This window comes from Pristiophorus japonicus, chromosome 13 (genome assembly GCF_044704955.1).
Source record: "Pristiophorus japonicus isolate sPriJap1 chromosome 13, sPriJap1.hap1, whole genome shotgun sequence".
NCBI lineage: Eukaryota > Metazoa > Chordata > Chondrichthyes > Pristiophoridae > Pristiophorus > Pristiophorus japonicus.
Window position 1 is genome coordinate 134,490,986 of NC_091989.1, and position 25,913 is coordinate 134,516,898.

A 25,913-nucleotide genomic window follows, 5' to 3' on the forward strand; every position below is an offset into this window, starting at 1 on the left:
AGTACTTTACCCACAGCTGACTCCTTATTAAGTATAAAATGCAAGCAGAATTTCCTTTGTGTGTCAAATGTCAATTTGCTTCATCAAGGTTACCCCAGCTGAGTCTCCTCGGCCGTTGGAATCTGGCTGTGGCCGTGCTAATGACAGCTTTGCTTCTCTACAGTCGGTAATAAATGTGGAGCCTGAATCACAAGGTATGTAACCTCTGAGAACTGTTTTAAAGTTACACAGATACTGCAGCAAAGAAACAGGCCACTCAGCCCAATTGTTTATAAAGTCTCCTCCCACTCTGTGCCTGTGTCCCTCCATTCGCTTCCCTCTCCCATGTATGCATCATCTCCCCTTAAATTCATCACTGCTATCTGCTTTAAGCAATCCATGTGACAGTGAGTTCCACATTACCGTCATCTTTATTTGATCAATTAGTGGTTATCTTATATTTATGCCCAATTATTCTGGACTCACTCACAAGTGGAAACAGTATCTCCACATCCACCCTATCTGTTTACCTCTCTACACCATTTAGTTTCTTAGGGGTCAAGTTTCGGCCTGAGTTGCTCCTATTTTTTTGGAGCAACTAGTTTAGAATGGAATATCTTAGCAATTGCAATTCTCGGCCTTTAGTTTGCTCCAGTTCTAGTCAGTTAGAACAGTTTCATTTTGGAACAGATTTTATTTTTTCAAAAGAGGGCGTGTCCAGCCATTTACGCCTGTTTTGCAAGTTTAGACAGCAAAAACTTACTCCAAACTAACTTAAAATGGAGTAAGTATAGATTTTTGTACGCTCTGAAAAACCTTGCCTACACTTAGAAATCAGGCGTATGGAACAAAAGATGGGGGGGGGGAAGAGAGGGGGGATTTACAAACATTAAACACTTCACTTTTACAAATAAAGAGCCATCATCAATAATAGATGATAAATAAACCAATCAAAATAAATAAAAAAAATTAAAAATCACTCAATAAATAAAAAATGATTTCTACTCACCTACTGCAGCACCGGGGGGGGAAGAGAAGAGAAGAGAGGAAGATGGGGGGGGGGGGGGAAGAGAAGAAAGGAAGATTGGGGGGGGGGGGGGGAAGAGAAGAGAGGAAGTGGGGAGGGGGAGGAGAAGAGAGGATTTGGGGGGGGGGGGAGAAGAGAGGAAGATGGGGGGTGGGGGGGGAGAGGAGAGGAAGATGGGGGGTGGGGGGGAGAGGAGAGGAAGATGGGGGGTGGGGGGGAGAGGAGAGGAAGATGGGGGGTGGGGGGGAGAAGAGAGGAAGATGGGGGGTGGGGGGGAGAGGAGAGGAAGATGGGGGGTGGGGGGAGAGGAGAGGAAGATGGGGGGGGGGGAGAGGAGAGGAAGATGGGGGGGGGGGGAGGAGAGGAAGATGGGGGGGGGGGGAGAGGAGAGGAAGATGGGGGGGGGGGGGGAGAGGAGAGGAAGATGGGGGGGGGGGGGAGAGGAGAGGAAGATGAGGAGAGGAAGATGGGGGGTGGGGGGGAGAAGAGAGGAAGATGGGGGGTGGGGGGGAGAAGACGATGAAGAAGAAGCCCCGCATGCAGCCGATGCAGGGCGGGCCCCGCCGCCGAGGTAAGATGCGCAGGTCACTCGGTCGGGGATAGGGGTGACGTCCCTTCGGCCTGGGATAGGGTCATCGCCCCGGATACAGGCCGCCAGCTACTGCGCACATGCGCAGCTGCCGGCAATAGCTGCCGGCACAGTTTTTGGTGCAGGGCTGTAGCTCCGCCCCCAGCAGCTCCTGCTGCGCGGCGCCGAGGTGGAATTGGGCCTGCAGCTATCTGAGAATCGCGAGGTAAGTATTCGCGCAATTTTTGTTCTATAAATTAGGCGGGCCTCTCCGATGTGCGCCGTTCTAGCGGGCGGCGGAATCTTGACCCCTTAGCTTTTAAGGAATAAGTGACCTCCTTATTCTTCCTACCAGATGAACCATCTCACGCATCGCTATATTGAAATGCAATTTGCCATTTATCTACCCACTGTGCAAGCCTGGTTATGTCTTCCTGTATTTTGGTGCAGTGCTCCACATTATTAGCAACCCCCCCCCCCAAATTTGGTATCATCTACAAATTTTGACACCGTACCACCAAATGAATCCAAGTCATTTGCGTATAACGTGAAGAGCAGTGATCGGAACACAGATCCCTGTGGGACACATCTTCCTGCTTTCTGCCAGTCCAAGAAAAGTCCCTCAACTACCCGCCTTCCTGTTTTGTAGCCACCTTTCAATCCATTCTTCCACATGGCAGCTGACTCCACACACCCTGACCTTTGTCATGAGTCTTTGATTGACACCTTTTTTAGAACCTGTTTATAGCCCGTTACTAATTACAGAGCGTTAGATTAAAAATTAACTTGCTGATTTTGTGCTTACCTGTTCTGTTTTGTTTTTATCAGAACTCTTTGAGAATTGACCCATTTATACTGAAAATTATAGGTTCGATTTTGCCCTGAATCTGCCTAGATCCACATGAAGTGAACTTTGTAACTTGAATGTGTCCTAATTTTAGGTAAACACACATCATGGGCTAATTTAGAGAAGGCAGTTTAAACTGCTGCAAGATTTAGCAGTCACTCACATCTGGCTCATTTCCTGCTGCACCTGCCACTTTGATTTGCTGCACAGCAGTGAATATATTTCTCTTTACTCCCTTCCTTGCACAACAATAATAACTTACTAGCTACTTAATTAGGCAATGGCTGATCTGTTCAGTGAAGCAAATTGCACATATCTCCCCCCATGGAGCTAATAAAAGAAACTGAGCGGCTGCACTCAATCCATACGCAGGGATTTGCACCAGATTGTGACACAATCGAGACAGTCTGAGCAAACGGAAAGAATACAAGTCAGTCTTGCGTCTTATTTAAAAAACCCTGTCATTTTCTGTTAGATTTTAGTACAATACATGGGGTGCATTTCCATCAGTGTTCGGCAGCGGAAACCTCAGAAGAATGTGGAAGGTTTTGTTTGAACAGTGACGCTTTACGTAAATGCAGCTGGCTATGCAGATGTGCTGATCCCATCAGTTAAAATTTTGACTGCTGGAACACCATAGGTCCATGGCAGTAACCTAACCGCCTCTCAATTTGCCCCTCACGCAGTCTGTTTTGTTCAGACTTTTGTAAATTGTGGCATACTAATACCAGGTAGTTTGTCAGCTATGGTCTTGTGAAAAGGCTTTACTCTGAGGAACATCGAGCGCTCGTTATAGCAGTCGAACTGCTTCACAAGTAAAGTTGATCACAGCTCTTTACACTCGCCTAGTTTACACCAATGGGATGCCTAATTAAATTTTGCTTTGAGCTCTCTGGTTTAATCTTCTCATTACTAAAAATGAATATGATAATCCCAGCTTCACTTCTGAGAGTACTTTAATATTGGTTAGAAAACTTTGTTCTTTTTTAAGCCAAGTTTTGATAAGTGACATCCTATTGCTATATTTCAGGCTCCTATAGAAATGGAAATGCTGGGTGCATGAAGTTTCTCTTGCTCTCTCTGAAATCTCATACATTTAATGTGATGGCTATGTTCCCTCGTCTTAAACCTCTCAATTATTGGAGTTGGTCTGTTTCTATCCACTCTGTTCCATTGCTTCCATCATTTTAAACACCTCAATAAAGTCACCTGTGTATCTCCTTTGTTACTGAAACAGCCTCAATCTTTGAAGTCTTCCTTAATATTGGTATTTCCTCACACCAGGCAGCATCCTAGTAAATCTCTGCTGTACCTGCCCTATCATCTCAACATCCTTCCTGTAGTATGCAGCCCAAAACTGCACACAGCACTCCAATATGGTCCTCCTAGTTTTATGTAGATTTACCATTATCCCCGTGCAATTTAAATGCTCGTTCACAATTTCAAAATCACTGACTATACCTGGGTATTTCCAACAGATGAGGTACCAATCATGTAATCTATTTGTGCTTCTCTCCCCTCCAGTTATCTAATCTAAAATGTTGGATTTTCACTCTTCCCCTCCCCTTTCCGGAAGGTGATGATTCATTCTGGAAACATTTCCATGGGTGATGGCAGTCCCGTCTGCCAAGTGGCCATTCTACATGTGTAACCCTTGACAGTGAGCATAGGCTATTCAACTTGAAGTGGCATCACGACCAAGGTTTTAACCAGCCTCTGCATCTGCAGACTTTCTAGTGAGGGTCAGTAGATAGGTCGGGGATAGGAATTCTGGCTGATTTCCTACCATAATCCCCTTTTCTCTCTTTGTTGCCTTAGGAGAAATATTCAGGCCACTTTTCAGCACCATCCCCAACCATTGTTGAGTTCAGCGTAGGCCAGGGTTCAAATCTTTGGACTTTCCTAGTCTTTGATTATTTACCATACAATATGGTGTTTTCCTTAACATGCCTGTGTGAATTGATAGTTTTAAATGAACACTGGTATATCTTGCTGTGCATTTCAAAACATTTTCTTAACCAGCTGGAACACTTGCAGCACTCTAGGAAAACCCTGGCTATTCTAATGGGGCCAACTTTCGGCCTGTTTTTTTTGAGCAACTGGTTTAGAGTGGAGTATCTTAGAAATTGCAATTCTCGGCATTTAGTTTGCTCCAGTTCTAGTCAGTTAGAACAGTTTCAGTTTGGAACAGATTTATTTTTCAAAAGGGGGCATGTCCGGCCATTTACACCCGTTTTGAAAGTTTAGGCAGTGAAAACATACTCCAAACTAACTTAGAATGGAGTAAGTGTAGATTTTTGTACGCTCCGAAAATCCTTGTCTACACTCAGAAAATCAGGCGTAGGGAATGGGGGGGGGGGTTTAAAGGGAAGTTTGCAAACATTAAACACTTCAGTTTTACAAATAAAGAGCCATCATCAATAATAAATGATAAATACATCAATAAATCAACCAATAAATCAATCAAAAAAAATTAATAAAAAAAACTTAAATCAATAAATAAAACATTTTCTACTTACCAACTGCAGCACAGGGAGCCCTCCAACAGCATGCTGCCCCACCCCCCTCCCCCCTCCAGTGTGTCTCTATCTCTCTGTCTGTCTGTGTGTGTGTCTCTCACTCTCTGTCTGTCAGTGTCTGTTCCTGACAGTGAGAGGAGGGGAGTGGAGGGAGAGAGAGAGAGAGGGGAGGGAGGCTGAACGGGCCGGGCCCAAGACTTCGGGCAGGGTCCACCCCCAGCACCTGATTTACAGGTAGGTGGCCGGGGGGGGGCATGCGAGTCGGCTCCGGTCCAGGGGAGGGGTGAGGCTGGTCCGGGAGCGCGAGTCAGGACGGAGCGGGGGGCAGGTTGGGTCAGGTCCGGGGATGGGGGAAGAGCAGGAATCGAGTCGGGTCCGGTCCAGTGGGGGTGGGGGTGGGAAAAGGAGGAAGAGGAAGAGTAAGAGAGTCGAGTCCGGTCCAGAGTCGGGGGGGGGGGGGGGGGGGGTGCGGGGGGGTAGTCGGATCTGGTCGGGAGGAAGCAGGAGCTGGGTGTGGGAGGTGCAGCCTTATCCACACAGCCCCAGTGAGGCCATTCGGCCAGGGCTTCGGGCCCCTCCCACACAGTTTTGGGCGCTTGGATCTACTGCACATGCGCGCCCACTGTTTTCAGTGCAGGAGACCTGGCTCCGCCCTCCACAGCTCGTGCTGTGCCACGCCCAGCTCCAGAGGACCTGCAGGGAGCCAGAGAATCGGTAAGTATTTTTTAGGTGCACTTTGTGGCGCGAAAAACGGGCGGAACGGCGCGGCCTGAAACTTGGGCCCAGTATTACAGCATCACCCAAATGTCCTTTTGTAGTGCTGCAAGGGATGAGCAGACTGGTAATGCTGATTAGCTGGCAACATAGAAACTTCAGATAGCTGTTGTAGTTCTTAGCATTAATTCTCTTACTGGATTTCAGAGAGTGGGATGTTCCAGAAGAAGCTGGATGAAACTACTAAGTTGTTACAAGATCTTCAGCAAGCACAGAATGAGCGTTTCAGCACCAGACCCCCATCGGCCATGCTATGTCTGTTGGGACCTTCCATTCGCGAGTTGCTAATTGGTACGTCAAATAACTTTTATGACCAGCAATACACAAACAGGAAAGTTTTACAGAACCTGTAAACATAATGCCATTTATTTTCTTGCTGTTAAGTGGAGAAATCTTTTAAATTTGTTTCTATTTCTTCCTATGTCTTCTGCATTAACTACCTTAGTTGATAGCATTTGGTTTTGATAGTTGTGTGTTCCAGATTTGAGTTTGTAATTTTAACATTGCAACGTGTGTCTTCCTCTGAAAAATGTATCTTGGATTATAACTATCTAATTATTATTTGCAAAAACAAATGTCACATTGAAAATAAACTTTCCTTAAACAGCTCTTGGATTTCAAAAATCAAATCGAGTTATGCTTAATACTTTTTGTGTTAATTGTTCTAAAGTGCATTTGAAGCAAACTTGTGTGCAAGAAAAAATAAGTGTGAACTATCTGGAATATTTATCGATGAGTAGAATGATTTAAAAATTCTGGAAGAGAGAATAGTTTTCAGCATTACTAAACATAAAAGGAACTCTGACGTAAGCTATTGACTGTGTATATTTTTAGTCTTGATTATCAACCCCAGAATTTAACAAGTGCAATATCAATCAACCCAGTTCATGCATAGCCTTCAGTCTGGGATAGAATGTAAAGATTGCAGAATGAAAGTATCAGAGCTTAAATTGCCATTTAAACATTGACCTTCACATGCGATCTCGCAAGACTTGAGATAAAGTATCGTTGATCGTTGCCCACTTCATTTGCACATCAGTGTAGCGGTCCCATCACTCCAGACTTGTGCTGCAATTGTACAGTAATCCAGCCAATTAAGACCATCGCTTTTCTACCTCCTGCAATTTTTAATAGCAACTTTTAATGTATGTTTGTTCAGCTGAAAAAGTAACTGGAAACCTGAAAGAATTGGCAAGCCAGGTAGCTCCTGGGGACATCACTAGTGTTGTTGGAATTCGCAAGGCAATGGGAATCACAGTTCCTTTGGAAATGATGGACAGCTGTTCACCAGATTTATTATTCGGTGAGTAATGGGAAGAATCAAGTGGTAAAGTTTAAAAGTGGAATTATAAACATACAACAGCATATGTGGGAAGAGATTTAACAAATGTGCAAATATTCCTTTTTTTAAATGGAGGTGTTTTCAATATTATCTGTTGCTTTAGTTTTCCTAGCAACCTAGAGTATTTATTGTGTTTATATTAAGATTATTCCTATTCTCCTATCTTGAGTATTTGAGATGCTGAATCGCTCTTGTTGTCTGGTTCTTGAAAGCTTACATTTACTTTTTGGGAGGAGGGTAAGGCCTATAACACTTCTATTTCCTTCTTTACTGAGTGTTGATTCATGGTTGAGTACAGTTGGTGTGTGCTGGAGCCCTTTGGTACCTTGCCCAAATGGTAGGTCTTCATTTCATATCCTGGACGTCAACTGTCGATAAGCAATTTGACCATGGTAGTCATTATCTTTGCCCAGTATTCATGTTCATTTTCTGTGTAGGGATAGCAGTCAACAGCAGGAACTCGAGGTGATTGTGCCCACCCCCCACAAGCACAGAGACCGACTTTAATGCCTCCCTTACCATACTGCAATCCGCTAACTCGCCATAGACCAGTACTGTATTAGACAGCTCATTTAGCCAGCAAGACCATTTTTTTTTAAAATTCTATCTGGAGCATGTATTTGTTTATAAAGCTTAAACATGAAATAAGAGACTATTATTTCATTAAATGTTATCCAATTGGTGATGTGGACTTTGGGTTAGTGCATCTTCCAGCATCAGGATTGGGTAATTTTCTAGATTACATGTTAACCTTTGTCTGCTGCTCACTGCAGTGAGAAAAGTTAAATTTTTCATAGCTTCACATGCTTTCCTTGGAGAAACGTATGAAGAAGTGGAATGATTGATAGGCCACAATGAGAATGCACTTTCCACGGCCGTGACCATCTTTATACCAGCCAATAGGGTGGTTAGACCGATGAGAGATTTTATGGTCTCATAACTGGATGAACGTGTGATAGACTATTCATCTACAAGTTCTATTAATTCATGACCAGTCAATACAATTCCTTTTCTAGCAAGCAATTTACTGCACTTTTGAAGTGACTGTAAACTTACTGTTGCAGGAACCAAAACCAGCAGCCAAGTGGAGGAGATGGAAATTGTCGAGTTGCCACAACCTGAACAAGCCATTGCCATCACTGGAGAAGATCCAATTGCTATCATTATATGAAATGTCAGATTATTAAGTAGGAAGAATGTGTCTCATCTCAAATATAATCAACAGTGGTGAACAATTTTGTATGAAATTTTGTACTGTAAAGTGTATAATAAATGTGGGGATTTTTTAAACACTTGCACTAAATTGTATTGTTTTGTCTTGAATGTTAATGTATTTTTAAAAACATTCTTGCACATTTTCACCAATAAGTAGATGACAGATTGGAAATGAACACTTCCAAAGAAAATAACCAAAAGGAAGAAAACAAATCTCTTTGTATTCCAGTTGCATTGTGTGTGAATAAATACAGCTGTTCGGAAACCAGATTGAGGCCACAGTGCCCTTTGTATTAAATCTTCTACCCCGTGTCCAAATATGAATCGGAAATCTAAACTCTCTGTAATCTGTGTATTTGCAATGAAAGCAGTGAGTGAGTTGACCACAAATGGGGCCTTAAATCATTTTACACAGCTACAATAACATCCACAGGCCTAGTGTTGACTGATCCTAGAAATGGACAATGGTGTACAGCATATGTGACAAGCCCATGATGAATGAAGTCATCCCATGACACCGATCTGTCATTGACCTGTAAATCAAGCACCTATTTATGCATTTGTAAAGTTTCTAATATAAGTAAAGGCTAGGTACACAATGGGAATCCCAAATGAAGATGTTTATTTCCTTTAAAGACACTGGCCTAGAATTTCCTTGAAATTAGTTACTGCTGTTGCACATTTTTTTTAAATAATGTGTGGTGTCTGCTGATGGCCCCTAGAGGGAGATACGAGCTTCAAGTGCTCATTTACATTCCTATTTGTGCAGTCACTGGTGTAAGATCTGTATAAAACTGATGTAAGCAACTAAACTACCAGAAACATTCTGTGCAGTATTTAAAATGACAGTTCAGTTTACACTCTTCAGCAGCAGATTGGAGATCAAACAGTTAAGAGCAACAGTGCTTGGCGCTCGACATGCAATATTTTTATTACACTTGTACAGAATTATGATCACTCGACCACCCAGAGGACAGCAGGGAATGGTGCCAGGCCAGAGAACAACAACTTCACTCATTCAGACCTACTGAAGGCAGGCTATGCAGAGTCCTGAGTGAGTGCCAAAAAAGTCACTCAGAATTATCATTCATGCAAGCTGGCGGGAGGTGGCACTGGCACTGGCACTGACTGCCAACTCCTACATCTCCAGAACTGCAGAACACTGGGTACACACCCTCTTAAAGCCATATTCACTGAATGCTGGTTAAGGCTGAGGGGTGACTCCAACTCCGCTCTTGCATTATGCTCATCCAGCTTCCCTCAACAATTACTTACATGCACAATCCTAGAACCCTCTTCCTCCATTTTAGCAGGTTCATCATCTCACATCTCTTATTTCACTTCTCCCATGTCTCTTGGCACATACACAACTGCTAGCATTACTCTCATTCACTCGATCTTCTTCCAAGCAAATTGTCACACGATGCCTTCTTGGGAGATTGCGAGGTTAGGAGCATCTTGCTAACGCCAAGTTACTGACTGAGCGCCTACACTGTTTCCTTGGCAACTCCTGACGCACAACACACACTCAGCCATCCTCCCTCTTTGTCGTCTTCCCATTCTTCGCATCCACCTTTTTCTGGAGATCCATCACAATGGGTAGCACGGGGGGAGGGATGTGATGATGACTGGTGAAACAGATTGTGAGGATCAAGTCACAGTTGTGTCCTCAGGACAAAAGCCCATGCCAAACCCCCACCAGTGGAATGTGAGAAGCAACAAGCTACCAAGGAGAAAGCTGCCACCTCAAACCATGAGCTTTCTGTGGAGCCCAGGAGTCGCCGGCCTCCCCTAATTCTGTCCCTCAGGTCACACCTCAAAAAAAGACAACTAAGTGCCTTACGGAATGCCATACCTGGTCTTGCAAATCCTTGACTGGGTAGGGGGTGGGTTGGCCTGCCAGTGGTCTAATTCTGTGAGTAGCAGTCAGAAGCAATTCAAGGTGTCTGAAGGCAGAATGGCAAAAAAATAGGCTTTTAAATCAGATTTCTGCAGGTAGGAAACAATTTTTAAAGATCCCCAGCTTTTTCTGTCACTCAGAGATGCTCTTTCAAATTCCCGATTGACCAGCCTTTGGTCCTCCATTCAGCACAACATTTCTGCAGTCACACCCTCACCTCCATCTTTGATGCCTTTGTCCCCATTAAAACCATTTCCCTCACCCTGGTTGTACCCCTTCTATGGCCCTTATCTAGGCTCTATGGGTTTAACCATTCAACGCCAAATCTGGCTGGACCTGCTCTCCTCTGCCATAACTATTCTACTCCAGGATCATCTTGGAATGAAAAGAGAAGTCCCAGCTTCTCTTCACTACAAACCATCTTCTTGAGCCCCTCTCCCATGCCTCCAACAAATGTGAGGAGCTCATGGACTTCTTTGTGGCAAAGATAGAGACCATCCATTCTGCTGCCTCTGCCGCTTATCTCCCTTCCCATGCTCACCAGGTCAAACTTCTAAGGTTTCCCCCCCCTCCCCCCCCCCCCCAAGATCTAGCCCTGACTTCATATCTTTCTCTAGTTTCTCTATCTCCCATCATGCCCTCTCTGAACGCACCTTGTCCATGAGACCAACCTCCTGCTCCCTCGACCCAATTCCACCAAACTGCTGACCATCCATATTCCCTTCCTGGCCCCTATGTTAGCAGGTAGTGTTAACAGTTCCCTCTCCTCAGGTATTGTCCTCCCTTTCAAATCTGCCATCATCACCCCATTACTCAAAAAACCCATCCTTGAGTCTTCTCTCCTTACAAACTACTGCCTCATCTCCACCCTCCTGTTTCTCTACAAAAATCATGGAATGTATTGTCGCCTCCCAAATCTGTGCCCATCTTTCCTGCAACTCCATATTTGAATATCCAATCAATCAGGTTTCTGCCCCTGCCACAGTACTGAAACGGCCGCCTATCAGTCACAAATGACATCCTTTGTGACTGACGGTGGTAAACTCAACCTCCACTACCTGTCTGCAGCCTTTGACATGGTTGACCACACCATCTTCCTCCAATGCCTCTCTGTCATCCAGCTGGATGGAACTGTCCTCGCCGATTTCCATTCTTATCTATCCAGTCTTAGCCAGAGAATCAGCTACAGTGGCTTTTCTTCATGTTCCTGCACTGTCTCCCAAGGATCTATACTTGGCCCCTCCTATTTCTCATCTACGCTGCCTCTTGACATCATCCGAAAACCATCATCATCATAGGCGGTCTTTCGAACGAAGATGACTTGATTTCACATGAGTTCACAGATGTTTCAATGAAGGATCTGATGTTCTAGTCCTGAACTCCAGTTGAGGGGGTGGAAGATGCCTGTGCGCACACACACATATATGATGACGACACCCAGCTCTACCTCACGACTGCTTCTTTTGACCCCTTCACTGTCTTTGATTTGTCATACTGCTGCTCTGACACCCAGTATTGAAAGATCAGAAAGAAATTTCATCCAAGTAAATTTTGGAAAGACCGAAGCCATTGCCTTTGGTCTATGCCACAAACACGGTTCACCAACCACTGACTCCATCCCTCTTCCCGGCAACCAACTGCCATGAGGAGAACACCTTATAGGAGTAGTGCAAGAAAGGCACTATAGATTGGAAGGCAATTATCGTGTTGGGAATTAAATTCACCACCTTTAGCACAGATATGGCACTTTGGTCTGCAGATTCTAATTGTGCATTGTCAGTATTTCATTACCACTCCTTTTAGTCCTGCATTAAAGGATCCAACAAGGACTGTTAATGCAAAGGGGCTGTGTGTAAATTTCCAGGGCTGGGGAAATGAGCAGATCACTGGAATCACAGAGCAATTAACTCACCCTTTGCAACTCTTGTTGCAAGTTGCTGAGGTGGCCCTCCTTCTTCTGCTGATTCCTGGACACAATCAATCAATCTGTAACCCCCCCACCACCAAGTGACAGGATGGTTGCAAGGGAACAAGGGATTTGTGCCGTGTACACCCATGGCTCATGATATCCCTCCACAACCTCACCACTCCTGAGCAACATGGATATAATCAATGGCACGGGACCAAGAGGATGATCACTGATCACACTATAGGGTTGCTGAAGCAGAGATTTAGGTGTCTGGACAGAGCTTGACGCAGCGATGACAAGCAGATAGAACTTACTGAGGATAAGTAACTCAAAATGTGTGAGGAAGAAGTGATCTGGAAGCTGGAAACTCACCTGGCAATGTAAACAACACAATGGCACACAGGTCCTCTGATCAAATTACCTGCAGTTAAGTGCCCCTTAAATACTGCTTCAGTTCCTCTGAGAAACTAATCCCACTAGGTTTTACTGGCAAGCTGGGCTTCCATGATTTTGCTTTAGAATGTCATTGAAGTTCTAATTGAGTCATAGGCTCATGTTTTACATGAATTTATGAGGCCTCCGCCTCGCCAATTAAAATAAAACTGCGCGGTTAAAGTGTTGTCCGATGGGAATGGAGCAGTATGTACTCTGCAGCGACTTCACCCAAACGCCCACTCCATTCCCACTGAGTGGGCAAAGTTAAAATTGCCCTATTGTCACATCCTCACAGAAGCAAAATAGTGCTCAATGAGGTGGGGGGGGGGGGGGGGGGGGACACTCTGCATAGACATAGAGTTGAGGAATAGAAATTATTGAAATGGATAAGTATTACCTTGTGGTATTCCAGTTGGATCAATCACCTTTGGTATGGTTTAAAGGAATACCAAAATTAAAAGAATGTACTTGAACATTTTACGCTTAAACACATACAGAATTGATTAATTTTTATCCCAAATTTCATTGAACTACTGCTTGTTACCAATAACTCGGACAATTTATAGTATTACAGATCTAATTTATTGTAACCTATTTGCTTCAAAATTGCTGGAAAAAAAACATTTATTGGTTTTTACTTCACTAGCATTCATAAATGTGCAGTTCATCAGCTATAAGCAACTTATGATACATGGCATAGAAAGTTAACAGCTTGTTAAAGAAGATAGCTTTCCCTGTTTTTTTATGCCAATAGTAGAAAAATATTTATAAATCCATACAGTTTTGTTCTCTATCCCTAAAACAGTGTACGCTTTACTAGCTCAGTTGAGATGTCCATTTAGATCATATAAAATCAGAAATAATGAAATGGTATTAAAATACAGGATAACAAAGCATTTAAATTGAAGATGCTGTTTTCAAAATCGAAAAGTACAATTTACAAAATGTACAATGCTTAACAGTGTACGGCTGTTCCTCAACAAACAAGTTAAAAAAAACAATCCATGGCACAGCAGCAATAGAAAGACTGTACCAGATCTGTCAAGTACCATGATTGGGTCAAGTATATTTTAGATAAAAATAGAGTACCTGAAGCTGTTAATAGTTAAGACAGCTGTGCTGTCCAGTAATTTGGAATCATGCATAAATACCGCATGTTTTAAAAAGCATGACTCCACTCTAAAGTTGGATAATTACAATACAAATAAACTCAACTCTGCAGTTAAAAGATCACATATTAAGTTAAACTCTACAATATTGTTTCAGTCATGAAACGATTTTAGACACTGATGCTGGTAAAGAAATTACACAGTAATTAGTGAAAGCAACAATGCACTAACATCAAGGGTCGATGGAGCGTCATTTGAATAGCTTGCCATTTTTAAATGCTGGGAGACATATTTTTTTCAAAATGACATCAATTTAAGACACAGCAACATGATGAAAATGTAACCTATGGTAGCATAGTTTTGCTAAACAAGCCAAGTCTCCTGTGTGACTTTTAGCACTATAGCTGAAACTATATTTGTTGGTAAACAAGATTTGAGAAATTAATATAGGTGAGGACAGCCTTGAATTCTGCAATAATCACTAATAAGCACTGTAGAATCCACTTATTGGGCCCAAGTTTCCACATGATTCGCGCCTGATTTTTAGGAGCAACTGGTGGAGAACGGACTATTTTAGAAATCGCAATTCTCCACATTTTTTTTTCTGCAGTTCTAGTCAGGTAGAACAGTTCTAGTTTAGAACAGAATTTTTTCTTCAAAAGGGGGCGTGTCCGGCCACTGACACCTGATTTGAAAGTTTCCACAGTGAAAACGTACTCCAAACTAAAGTAGAATGGAGCCAGTGAAGATTTTTGTAGAACTGAAAAAACCTGTTCTACACATTAAAAAATCAGGCGCAGGTTACAAATTAGGCGTCCAGAACGAGGTGGGGGGGGAGGGAACTCATTAAATTCGACAATAAATCCTTATTTATACTTCTACAAATATTATACAAATAAATCCAACCTGAATAAACATTTATAAGCCACGAAAAGATTAAATAAACCATCTTCCTACCTGTGTGAAAGTGCTTCAGCCAGGGAGAATTCTGCAGCCGTTCGTGCCGCTGAGCGGGAGGGGGAGAGAGAGAGAGAGAGAGAGACAGAGGGAGGGAGGGAGAGAGGGGGAGGGAGGGAGGGAGGGAGAGAGGGGAGGGAGGGAGAGAGAGGGAGGAGGGAGAGAGAGAGGGGGGGGGCGTCGGGTCGGGGAACAGGAGCGTGGGTCGGGTCAGTCGGGGGGGAGGCGGGTGTCGGGTCGGTGCGGGGGGGGGGGCGAGCAGGTCTCGGGGCGGAGGGGGGAAGCGAGTGTCGGGTCAGGTCGGGGCGGGGGGGGGGGGGGGCGGGTGTCGGGTGGAGCGGATGTCGGGTCAGGTCTGGTCGGCTGGGGGGGGGGGGGGGAAAAGAGAGAGCGAGTGTCGGGTCTGGTCAGGCGGAGAGCAGGAGCTGGCCGTGGGAGGAGCCCCAGTGAGGCCATTGGGCCAGGGCTAGGGGCTGCGTGCTTTGGGCCCCTCCCACACAGTTCGGCGCCTGGAGCTACTGCACTTGCGTGCCGACTGTAGCGCGCATGTGCAGAGGTCCCGGCACTGTTTTCAGCGCCGGGACCTGGCTCCGCCCCCCCACAGCTCGTGCTGACTGCGCCAAGGGCCAGAGGACCTGTAAGTAGGTGCAGACTACCGAGGACTTTTTTAGGCGCCGTTTTAGGCGCGAAAACGGGCGCCCAGCTCGGAGGGGCGCCCGTTTCTTTTCTTGTGGAAACTTGGGCCCATTGTGACAGCATGGTTTACAGCAGTCAAAACTCTTAAAACTACTTACAGTGAACACACATGAGCACATTTCTGTATAATGTAACAACTGTGCTGATCAGTCAGGAACAATCCTGTTGACAATGCATTTGTTCAGTTTCAAAGTCCAAAAAGTATACAATTTTTTTTCATTGCTACTGACATTTATAGTTTTGTAGACTGTCTATCTCTATAACAATACATAGTTAAATTATAATTCAAACCTAAAACATACGCATTACACAACATACATAAAATTGGAGTGGAACTGTATATATTTTCCAAGTTTAGCCCTTGTACTACAAGCAATAATACAGTGGGCAGTGGAATTTAATATTTATTTTCACCAAATAGAGACATCATGAAAGTTACAATTGTGCAGTCAAAAACAAGTTATTTTTTTACCCCAACATTTTAAATAAAAATAGTCATCTCAGTCCCAGTCATGTGTTTTTCAGTTTCATATTTGCAAATTATATTTTTTTGCTGTTTAGACATTTGTATAAAAATGTCTACTGTGCCACTGGCAAACAATCTTTTAACTGGACTGAAAATATTGCTTCCTGATGTTGCTGCTGTTAGAGCTGCATAAATAGTCTGTTTTGCATTCAGTGTGACTTGGTATAGTCAGTTTAGGATTCAGTGCGACTTGGTATAGTTTGTTTAGGATTCAGTGCGACTTGGTAATGTCTGTGCACAGAAAGTAAGTCTGTAGATCTCCTTTGCCTTTCACACTGATAAGTCCTCGGGATTCACAAGAATATCCCAGTCGTCGCAAAACATTGCAGGTTTCTTCGGTCACCTAAAATTATAAAATACTAATATTAATGCACAAATATTTTAGCATCTTCCTCTAGTTTCTCTCTTATCTGCCCTCATGCCCTCTTTGAACTCATCATGTCCATGAGACCCACCTCCTGCTCCATCGACCCTACTGCCACCAAACTGCTGACTACCCAACTTCCCTTCCTGGTTCCCATGTTAGCTGATATCGTTAACAGTTCCCTCTCCTTAGGTAGTGTTCTCCCTCCCCTTCAAATCTGCCATTGTCAACCCCCGACCCACCCACCTTCAAAAAACACACCCTTGACCCTTCTTTCCTTGCAACCTAACTATATAAATGCAAGTTGTGTTGTTGAAAAAATCATTTGATGACTACAAGTTAAAGTTAATAGTCAGAAAAATATCATGCATGTAGCATACCAATCTAAACACACATTAAATTTCTTAAGCATAAAAGAGGGAAATTAGAAGGAATTTTCTTGAATAAAAGATTACTGGAAAGAACTTGGAACTGAGATTAGAGTGGATGGCTTCAGTGGGATCCGAATGGCTTGAAGTTTCTATGATAGACAATACAAACTAACAACTCAGCTATTCCAATTATGTATATGTACTCTTTAAAGACCAATATATACATGATATGATGGGGAATCATGAAATAGAGGAAGTTGGTGAGAGGGGAGCGACCTATAAAAGGCCCAGCGGGAGATCGAGAGCCAGCGGCAGTTGGTGAGAGGGGAGCGACCTATAAGAGGCCCAGCGGGAGATCGAGAGCCAGCAGCAGTTGGTGAGAGGGGAGCGGCCTATAAAAGGCCCAGTGGGAGATCGAGAGCCAGCGGCAGTTGGTGAGAGGGGAACGACCTATAAAAGGCCCAGCAGGAGATCGAGAGCCAGCGGCAGTTGGTGAGAGGGGAGCGGCCTATAAAAGGCCCAGCGGGAGATCGAGAGCCAGCAGCAGTTGGTGAGACGCGGGAGCGGCCTATAAAAGGCCCAGCGGGAGATCGAGAGCCAGCAGCAGTTGGTGAGACGCGGGAGCGGCCTATAAAAGGCCCAGCGGGAGATCGAGAGCCAGCGGCAGTTGGTGAGAGGGGAGCGTCCTATAAAAGGCCCAGCGGGAGATCGAGAGCCAGCAGCAGTTGGTGAGAGGGGAGCAGCCTATCAAAGGCCTAGCGGGAGATCGAGAGCCAGCGGCAGTTGGTGAGAGGGGAGCAGCCTATAAAAGGCCCAGCGGGAGATCGAGAGCCAGCGGCAGTTGGTGAGAGGGGAGCAGCCTATAAAAGGCCCAGCGGGAGATCGAGAGCCAGCGGCAGTTGGTGAGAGGGGAGCGGCCTATAAAAGGCCCAGCGGGAGATCGAGAGCCAGCGGCAGTTGGTGAGAGGGGAGCAGCCTATAAAAGGCCCAGAAGTAGAAAGTAATCAAAAAGTGACGTCACAGCCAATGAGGTAAGTGATTGGCTGGTGATTGGTGAGTAGCTTTTCTTTTATTTTTTATATCAGTAAGTGAACTGTAACATTGTTATTACCAATTTAAGTGTATCTAAGGTTAAGGCATGGCAGGAGAGCTCGGCCATGTGATATGCTCCTCCTGTACCATGTGGGAACTCGGGGACACTTCCGGTGTCCCTGGGCGCTACGTGTGTGGGAAGTGTATCCGCCTCGAGCTCTTGACGGTCCGCGTTGCGGAATTGGAGCTGAGGGTGGATTCACTCTGGAGCATCCACGATGCTGAGAATGACGTGAGTATCACGTGTAGTGAGTTGGTCTTACCGCAGGAGAAGGATCCACAGCCAGATAGGGAATGGAAGACCAGCAGGAAGAGCAGTGCAAGAAAGATAGTGCAAGGGTCCCCTGTGGTCATCCCCCTGCAAAACAGATACACTGCTTTGAGTACTGTTGGGGAGGATGACTCATCAGGGGAAGGCAGCAGCAGCCAAGTTCATGGCACCGTAGGTGGCTCTGCTGCAAAGGAGGGCAGGAAAAAGATTGCGAGCACGATAGTGATAGGGGATTCGATGGTGAGGGGAATAGATAGGCGTTTCTGCGGACGCAACCGAGACTCCAGGATGGTATGTTGCCTCCCTGGTGCAAGGGTCAAGGATGTCTCGGAGCAGGTGCAGGACATTCTGAAATGGAAGGGAGAACAGCCAGTTGTCGTGGTGCACATTGGTACCAACGACATCGGCAAAAAAAGGGATGAGGTCCTACGAAAAGAATTAAAGGAGCTAGGAGCTAAATTAAAAAGTAGGACCTCAAAAGTAGTAATCTCGGGATTGCTACCAGTGCCACGTGCTAGTCAGAGTAGGAATCGCAGGATAGCGCAGATGAATACATGGCTGGAGCAGTGGTGCAGCAGGGAGGGATTCAAATTCTTGGGGCATTGGAACCGGTTCTGGGGGAGGTGGGACCAGTACAAACCGGACGGTCTGCACCTGGGCAGGACCGGAACCAATGTCCTAGGGGGAGTGTTTGCTAGTGCTGTTGGGGAGGAGTTAAACTAATATTGCAGGGGGATGGGAACCTATGCAGGGAGACAGAGGGAGACAAAAATGAGGCAAAAGCAAAAGACAGAAAGGAGATGAGGAAAAGTGGAGGGCAGAGAAACCCAAGGCAAAGAACAAAAAGGGCCACTGTACAGCAAAATTCTAAAAGGACAAAGGGTGTTAAAAAAGCAAGCCTGAAGGCTTTGTGTCTTAATGCAAGGAGTATCCGCAATAAGGTGGATGAATTAACTGTGCAAATTGATGTTAACAAATATGATGTGATTGGGATTACGGAGACGTGGCTCCAGGATGATCAGGGCTGGGAACTCAACATCCAGGGGTATTCAACATTCAGGAAGGATAGAATAAAAGGAAAAGGAGGTGGGGTAGCATTGCTGGTTAAAGAGGAGATTAATGCAATAGTTAGGAAAGACATTAGCTTGGATGATGTGGAATCTATATGGGTAGAGCTGCAGAACACTAAAGGGCAAAAATCGTTAGTGGGAGTTGTGTACAGACCTCCAAACAGTAGTAGTGATGTTGGGGAGGGCATCAAACAGGAAATTAGGAGTGCATGCAATAAAGGTGCAGCAGTTATAATGGGTGACTTTAATATGCACATAAATTGGGCCAGCCAAACTGGAAGCAATACGATGGAGGAGGATTTCCTGGAGTGCATAAGGGATGGTTTTCTAGACCAATATGTCGAGGAACCAACTAGGGGGGAGGCCATCTTAGACTGGGTGTTGTGTAATGAGAGAGGATTAATTAGCAATCTCATTGTGCAAGGCCCCTTGGGGAAGAGTGACCATAATATGGTGGAATTCTGCATTAGGATGGAGAATGAAACAGTTAATTCAGAGACCATGGTCCAGAACTTAAAGAAGGGTAACTTTGAAGGTATGAGGCATGAATTGGCTAAGATAGATTGGCTAATGATACTTAAGGGGTTGACTGTGGATGGGCAATGGCAGACATTTAGAGACCGCATGGATGAATTACAACAATTGTACATTCCTGTCTGGCGTAAAAATAAAAAAGGGAAGGTGGCTCAACCGTGGCTATCTAGGGAAATCAGGGATAGTATTAAAGCCAAGGAAATGGCATACAAATTGGCCAGAAATAGCAGCGAACCTGGGGACTGGGAGAAATTTAGAACTCAGCAGAGGAGGACAAAGGGTTTGATTAGGGCAGGGAAAATGGAGTACGAGAAGAAGCTTGCAGGGAACATTAAGGCGGATTGCAAAAGTTTCTATGGGTATGTAAAGAGAAAAAGGTTAGTAAAGACAAACGTAGGTCCCCTGCAGTCAGAATCAGGGGAAGTCATAACGGGGAACAAAGAAATGGCAGACCAATTGAACAAGTACTTTGGTTCAGTATTCACTAAGGAGGACACAAACAACCTTCCGGATATAAAAGTGGTCAGAGGGTCTAGTAAGGAGGAGGAACTGAGGGAAATCCTTATTAGTTGGGAAATTGTGTTGGGGAAATTGATGGGATTGAAGGCCGATAAATCCCCAGGGCCTTGGAAATAGCGGATGCATTGACAGTCATTTTCCAACATTCCATTGACTCTGGATCAGTTCCTATCGAGTGGAGGGTAGCCAATGTAACCCCACTTTTTAAAAAAGGAGGGAGAGAGAAAGCAGGGAATTATAGACCGGTCAGCCTGACCTCAGTAATGGGTAAAATGATGGAATCAATTATTAAGGATGTCATAGCAGCGCATTTGGAAAATGGTGACATGATAGGTCCAAGTCAGCATGGATTTGTGAAAGGGAGATCATGCTTGACAAATCTTCTGGAATTTTTTGAGGATGTTTCCAATAAAGTGGACAAAGGAGTACCAGTTGATGTGGTATATTTGGACTTTCAGAAGGCTTTCGACAAGGTCCCACACAGGAGATTAATGTGCAAAGTTAAAGCACATGGGATTGGGGGTAGTGTGCTGACGTGGATTGAGAACTGGTTGTCAGACAGGAAGCAGAGTAGGAGTAAATGGGTACTTTTCGGAATAGCAGGCTGTGACTAGTGGGGTACCGCAGGGTTCTGTGCTGGGGCCCCAGTTGTTTACATTGTACATTAATGATTTAGACGAGGGGATTAAATGTAGTATCTCCAAATTTGCGGATGACACTAAGTTGGGTGGCAGTGTGAGCTGCGAGGAGGATGCTATGAGGCTGCAGAGTGACTTGGATAGGTTTGGTGAGTGGGCAAATGCGTGGCAGATGAAGTATAATGTGAATAAATGTGAGGTTATCCACTTTGGTGGTAAAAACAGAGAGACAGACTATTATCTGAATGGTGACAGATTAGGAAAAGGGAAGGTGCAACGAGACCTGGGTGTCATGGTACATCAGTCATTAAAGGTTGGCATGCAGGTACAGCAGGCGGTTAAGAAAGCAAATGGCATGTTGGCCTTCATAGCGAGGGGATTTGAGTACAGGGGCAGGGAGGTGTTGCTACAGTTGTACAGGGCCTTGGTGAGGCCACAACTGGAGTATTGTGTACAGTTTTGGTCTCCTAACTTGAGGAAGGACATTCTTGTTATTGAGGGAGTGCAGTGAAGATTCACCAGACTGATTCCCGGGATGGTGGGACTGACCTATCAAGAAAGACTGGATCAACTGGGCTTGTATTCACTGGAGTTCAGAAGAGTGAGAGGGGACCTCATAGAAACGTTTAAAATTCTGATGGGTTTGGACAGGTTGGATGCAGGAAGAATGTTCCCAATGTTGGGGAAGTCCAGAACCAGAGGTCACAGTCTAAGGATAAGGGGTAAGCCATTTAGGACCGAGATAAGGAGAAACTTCTTCACCCAGAGAGTGGTGAACCTGTGGAATTCTCTACCACAGAAAGTAGTTGAGGCCAATTCACTAAATATATTCAAAAGGGAGTTAGATGAAGTCCTTACTACTCGGGGGATCAAGGGGTATGGCGTGAAAGCAGGAAGGGGGTACTGAAGTTGCATGTTCAGCCATGAACTCATTGAATGGCGGTGCAGGCTAGAAGGGCTGAATGGCCTGCTCCTGCACCTATTTTCTATGTTTCTATGTTTCTATTCAGTGGTGACAAGACTACAAATTACACAAGTAATTTGTCATCTTTGAATACTTCCCTTATTGGACAGTTGCCCCAGACTCCGAACAAGAAAAGACAATCACTTTCTAAAATCATTTAGTTTTATTTTCTAATATAGCATCAGCTGTGGCTCAGTGGGTAGCACACTAGTCCCCGAGTCAGAAGGTTGTGGGTTCAAGTCCCACTCCAGGAACTTGAGCACATAAATTTAGGCAGACACTCCAGTGCAGTGCTGAGGAAGTGCTGCACTGTCGGAGGTGCTGTCTTTCAGATTAGACGTGAACCAAGGTCCCGGCTGCTCTCAGGTGGACGTAAAAGATCTCATGGCACTATTTCAAAGAAGAGCAAGGGGAGTTATCCCCAGTGTCCTGGCCAATATTTATCCCTCAATTGACATCATTAAAACAGGTTAATTATCACATTGCTGTTTGTGGGAGCTTGCAGTGCGCAAATTGGCTGCCACAACAGGTACAACAGTGACTATACGCCAAAAGTACTTAATTGGCTGTAAAGTGCATTGAGACGTCCGGTGGTCGTGAAAAGCGCTATACAAACGCATCTGTTTCTTTCTTTCATCAGATATATGATTCAGCTATGTGTTATTGTTGATGATAGTTTTATGCATCAGCTCCCATTGGGGTTTTGATGTCTCCCAACTATAATTAAAATGGAATGGTTATTTAATGGTTTGCAGGGCCATTTTCACTGAATAAGCAGCAACACTGTGCTGTGAAAACTGCACTGATGATCTACTTGGTAAAACAACAGTTTGCAACTCAACTCAATTTGCCTATTTTTGTATTTCCTCAAATTGTGACCATCATTGTTCCATTCCCAGCAACATCCAAACAAGCCTAAAGGACTTAATTTGTGTTCAACGTCCTTTTATAATCAATCTTCAAATCTTTCTACCTGGCTGTATAAGGTGTATAAATTGTTATAGTTTTCCAGTACTGAACTTCCCAAAGTTGATTTTTTTAATAAAGATAAAAGGCTAGAAATGTATGTATTACTGCCATTCCGTAGCACCATGAAATGGTGATAAAATGGCGGCAGCCATTCTTATTCCAGCTGGTGGCGGGTCCCGTGGCAGCTGCCATATTTCTCTCCCCCTTTGTGTTGCCGGTAACTGGCAGCACCCGGAAAAAAAATGGCAGCATGGTGACATTAATCACCAACACCAACTTCAATCCTAACATTGAATTCAGCGCTGGGTTCTAAGCATGCCAGGTTAACTTGCTGTGTAAGCAGATTGACAGAGGTGATGTCTGCAGCTCTTAAAGGGACACATACATCATTGAGGTAAGCTTGAATTTAAGAGTTTGAACTGTTTTTTTTACTTTATTGAAGTGGCGGCTTGCTGCAATAGATGTGAAAAGATTTTTTTTAAAGTGTGTAGGGAGTGCTGCTGGATACTTGCAAAGACTTGGATGGTAAGTGAAGGCCTTTCAGAAGACAGAACATGCTGTGAATATTCAGCAGGTCACACAACCTCCGTGGAGAGAAAAAGAGAGTTCACATCTCGGGTCAACATGCTGTCTGACCAACTGACTATTTCCAGCATCTTATGCTGCCATTTCACATTTATAGCATCCGCTTGCAGAGGGATGCGGATAATGCAGAAGAGGAAGAATCAGACAGAAGGATGCACCCCAGACAGCCCCTTTGTGACCAGAATATCTAGGATGGAATCATCCGCCTGTGGTCCCACTGGTTGGGCAGGCTGTCTCATCTTGTTAACCCACTGGTTGGATAGCCTGCATTTCCTGGGTGTGTGAAATGAGGAAGGCACAAGGGTGGAGTTGTACTGACAGGAGGGCAGGAATGCAAGCGGTGTATGCCAGAAGGAGGATAACGTACGAGGATACCCACATCTTTATCCTTTCAGCCCCACTGGTGGCCACGGGCTCAGCCATGCCTCTGCCAAGAATGGCCTGCAGCGTCTCCTCCAAGGGGGTGAGGTGATGCTAGGAATGGGAGGTGTGCCTCATCATTGGTGCAGGTTGTTGGTTCGTGAGTGATTGGGGGTTGTGCACTGAGCAGTGTGTGAGGCTAGTGGTGCAGTTGGTAGGAGACGGGAAGATGCATTCACTGACCTTGACCCAAGGTCCTGAAACTTCTTTGGGCACTGGAGCCAGGTGGTAGGAGCAACACTGTTGGCCTTAGTGATGTACTCCCACATTGTTATTTCTGCAGAACCTCCTGACCCCTGTGGGTAGAAGGCCAGTCTTGCACTGTGGACCCTCTGCATAAAGCTGGAGTGCTGTGCATGAGACCCTCGGTGCCCCTTCCCTGGCTTGCAATGAGACCCTTGGTGCCCCTTCCCTGGCTTGCAGAGCCATTTGTATTGGTGCTGAGGCAGTTTTCCCAATTGTTGAGGTTAGGAAATTAATTCAGCTTTAACTGCTGAATATTCACATTTGGAACTTCTTTTAAATATTGAATATTTCTTAAAAGGCAGAAAGGACTGAAAAATGTATTGATTCACTGCATTTTATTTTGTATTGCTTCAGTGTCCATGGCCCCTTTAATTCTCTGACCTCTTCATTACCCACAATTCCTTGCGAGCTCAACAGCTTTGCTCACAGAGGCTGTGGGAAGCACCAAAGCCGGACCTGAACAGGAATTTCATACCAGAACCCTCCAGCCACCAGAACGCCATTGCACAGAAGGCAAACTCTGTGCCACCTGTCTCCATGCCTCCCGCAAGCCCCTCCCCCCCCTCCCCAGACCAATTTCACTCGCTTAGCATTGCTGCCATTTCCAGCAGCCATTAACTGCAGTTGCCGGTGACACTAGCAACTTTGCCGGCGAACACAAATTTTTCCCCCAACAACTTTCATTTCAAGCACAGCTTATCATAACCAAAATTGATAAAGGTATATACTGTGTTCAAATAGTATTCAGGAACAGTCCTACCATCACTACAATTTTCAAAACAAACTAGTGATTTCAAGTTATTAATCAACTGTTCTTCCCCCCCAAAGTGAAATATATAAAAATAGTGATCTGAGCCAGTCAAATTCAAACTCAATGATTTAACAGCTTTTACAGGAACCTAAACGTAACATTGAATTATGTCTTTATGTTAATAGAATCATAGAAACGTACAGCACAGTACGAGGCCATTTTGACCCATTGTGTCCGCGCCGGCCAACAAAGAGCTGTCTAGCCTAATCCCACTTTCCAGCTCTAGGTCCGTAACCCTGCAGGTCACAGCACTTCAGGTGCACATCCAAATACTTTTTAAATGTGGTGAGTGTTTCTGCCTCGACCACCCTTTCAGGCATTGAGTTCCAGACCCCCACAACCCTCTGCGTGAAGACATTTCCCCTCAAATTCCCTCTAAACCTTCTACCAATTAATTTAAATTTATGCCCTCTGGTTGTTGACCCCTCTGCTAAGGGAAATAGGCCCTTTCTATCCATTATAGCTAAGCCCCTCATAATTTTATACACCTCAATGAGGTCTCCCCTCAGCCTCCTCTGTTCCAAAGAAAACAAATCCAGCCTATCCAATCTGTCCTCATAACTTAGATTCACCACTCTCGGCAACATCCTCATCAATTGCCTCTGTACCCTCTCCAGTGCAATCACGTCCTTCCTGTAATGCGGTAACCAGAACTGCACGCAGTACTCCAGCTGTGACCTAACCAGTGTTTTATACAGTTCAACCACCCTGCTCTTGTATTCTATGCCTCAGTTAATAAAGGCAAGCATTCTGAATGCCTTCTTAACCACCTGGCCTGCTACCTTCAGGGATCTGTGGACCTGCACTCCAAGGTCCCTTTGTTCCTCTACACTTCTCAGTGTCCTACCATTTAATGTGTATTCCCTTTCCTTGTTAGCCCTCACACTTCTCTGGATTAAATTCCATTTGCCACTGTTCTGACCAGTTGATTGATATCTTCCTGCAGTCCACAGTTTTCTTCTTCATTATCAACCACACAGCCGATTTTAGTATCATCTGCAAACTTCTTAATCATACCCCCTATATTCAGGTCTATATCATTGCTGTATATCACAAAAAGCAAGAGACCTAGTACTGAGCCCTGCAGAACTCCATTGGAAACATCCTTCCAGTCACAAAATATAGGGGTTATTAACATCAGCACAAACAAACAAAGGATGTGATCAATGCTATAATCGAACCCCCTGCAGGCACTTGTGAACTTGCTGGTGTGTCAGCAGGTGGGATGACTGAGTGAATCCCTTCCCACACACAGG

At 44.8% G+C, this 25,913-nt stretch overlaps 2 protein-coding genes across 2 annotated transcripts in view; one reads left to right on the forward strand and one right to left on the reverse strand.

Moving 5' to 3' along the window:
* The window catches only part of brd7 (bromodomain containing 7), a 22,269-nt gene extending 13,728 nt beyond the window's left edge, over positions 1-8,541 (forward strand). The window contains exons 5-8 of the mRNA XM_070896843.1: positions 49-194; positions 5,862-6,005; positions 6,874-7,017; positions 8,121-8,541. Of these exons, the coding sequence (XP_070752944.1) occupies positions 49-194; positions 5,862-6,005; positions 6,874-7,017; positions 8,121-8,227 (541 nt within the window). The 3' untranslated portion in view covers positions 8,228-8,541. The remainder of the gene's footprint in view (positions 1-48; positions 195-5,861; positions 6,006-6,873; positions 7,018-8,120) is intronic.
* Positions 8,542-14,777: 6,236 nt separating this feature from the next.
* The window catches only part of adcy7 (adenylate cyclase 7), a 223,251-nt gene continuing 212,115 nt past the window's right edge, over positions 14,778-25,913 (reverse strand). The window contains exon 26 of the mRNA XM_070898024.1: positions 14,778-16,146. Coding sequence (XP_070754125.1) covers positions 16,015-16,146 — 132 coding nt within the window. The 3' untranslated portion in view covers positions 14,778-16,014. The remainder of the gene's footprint in view (positions 16,147-25,913) is intronic.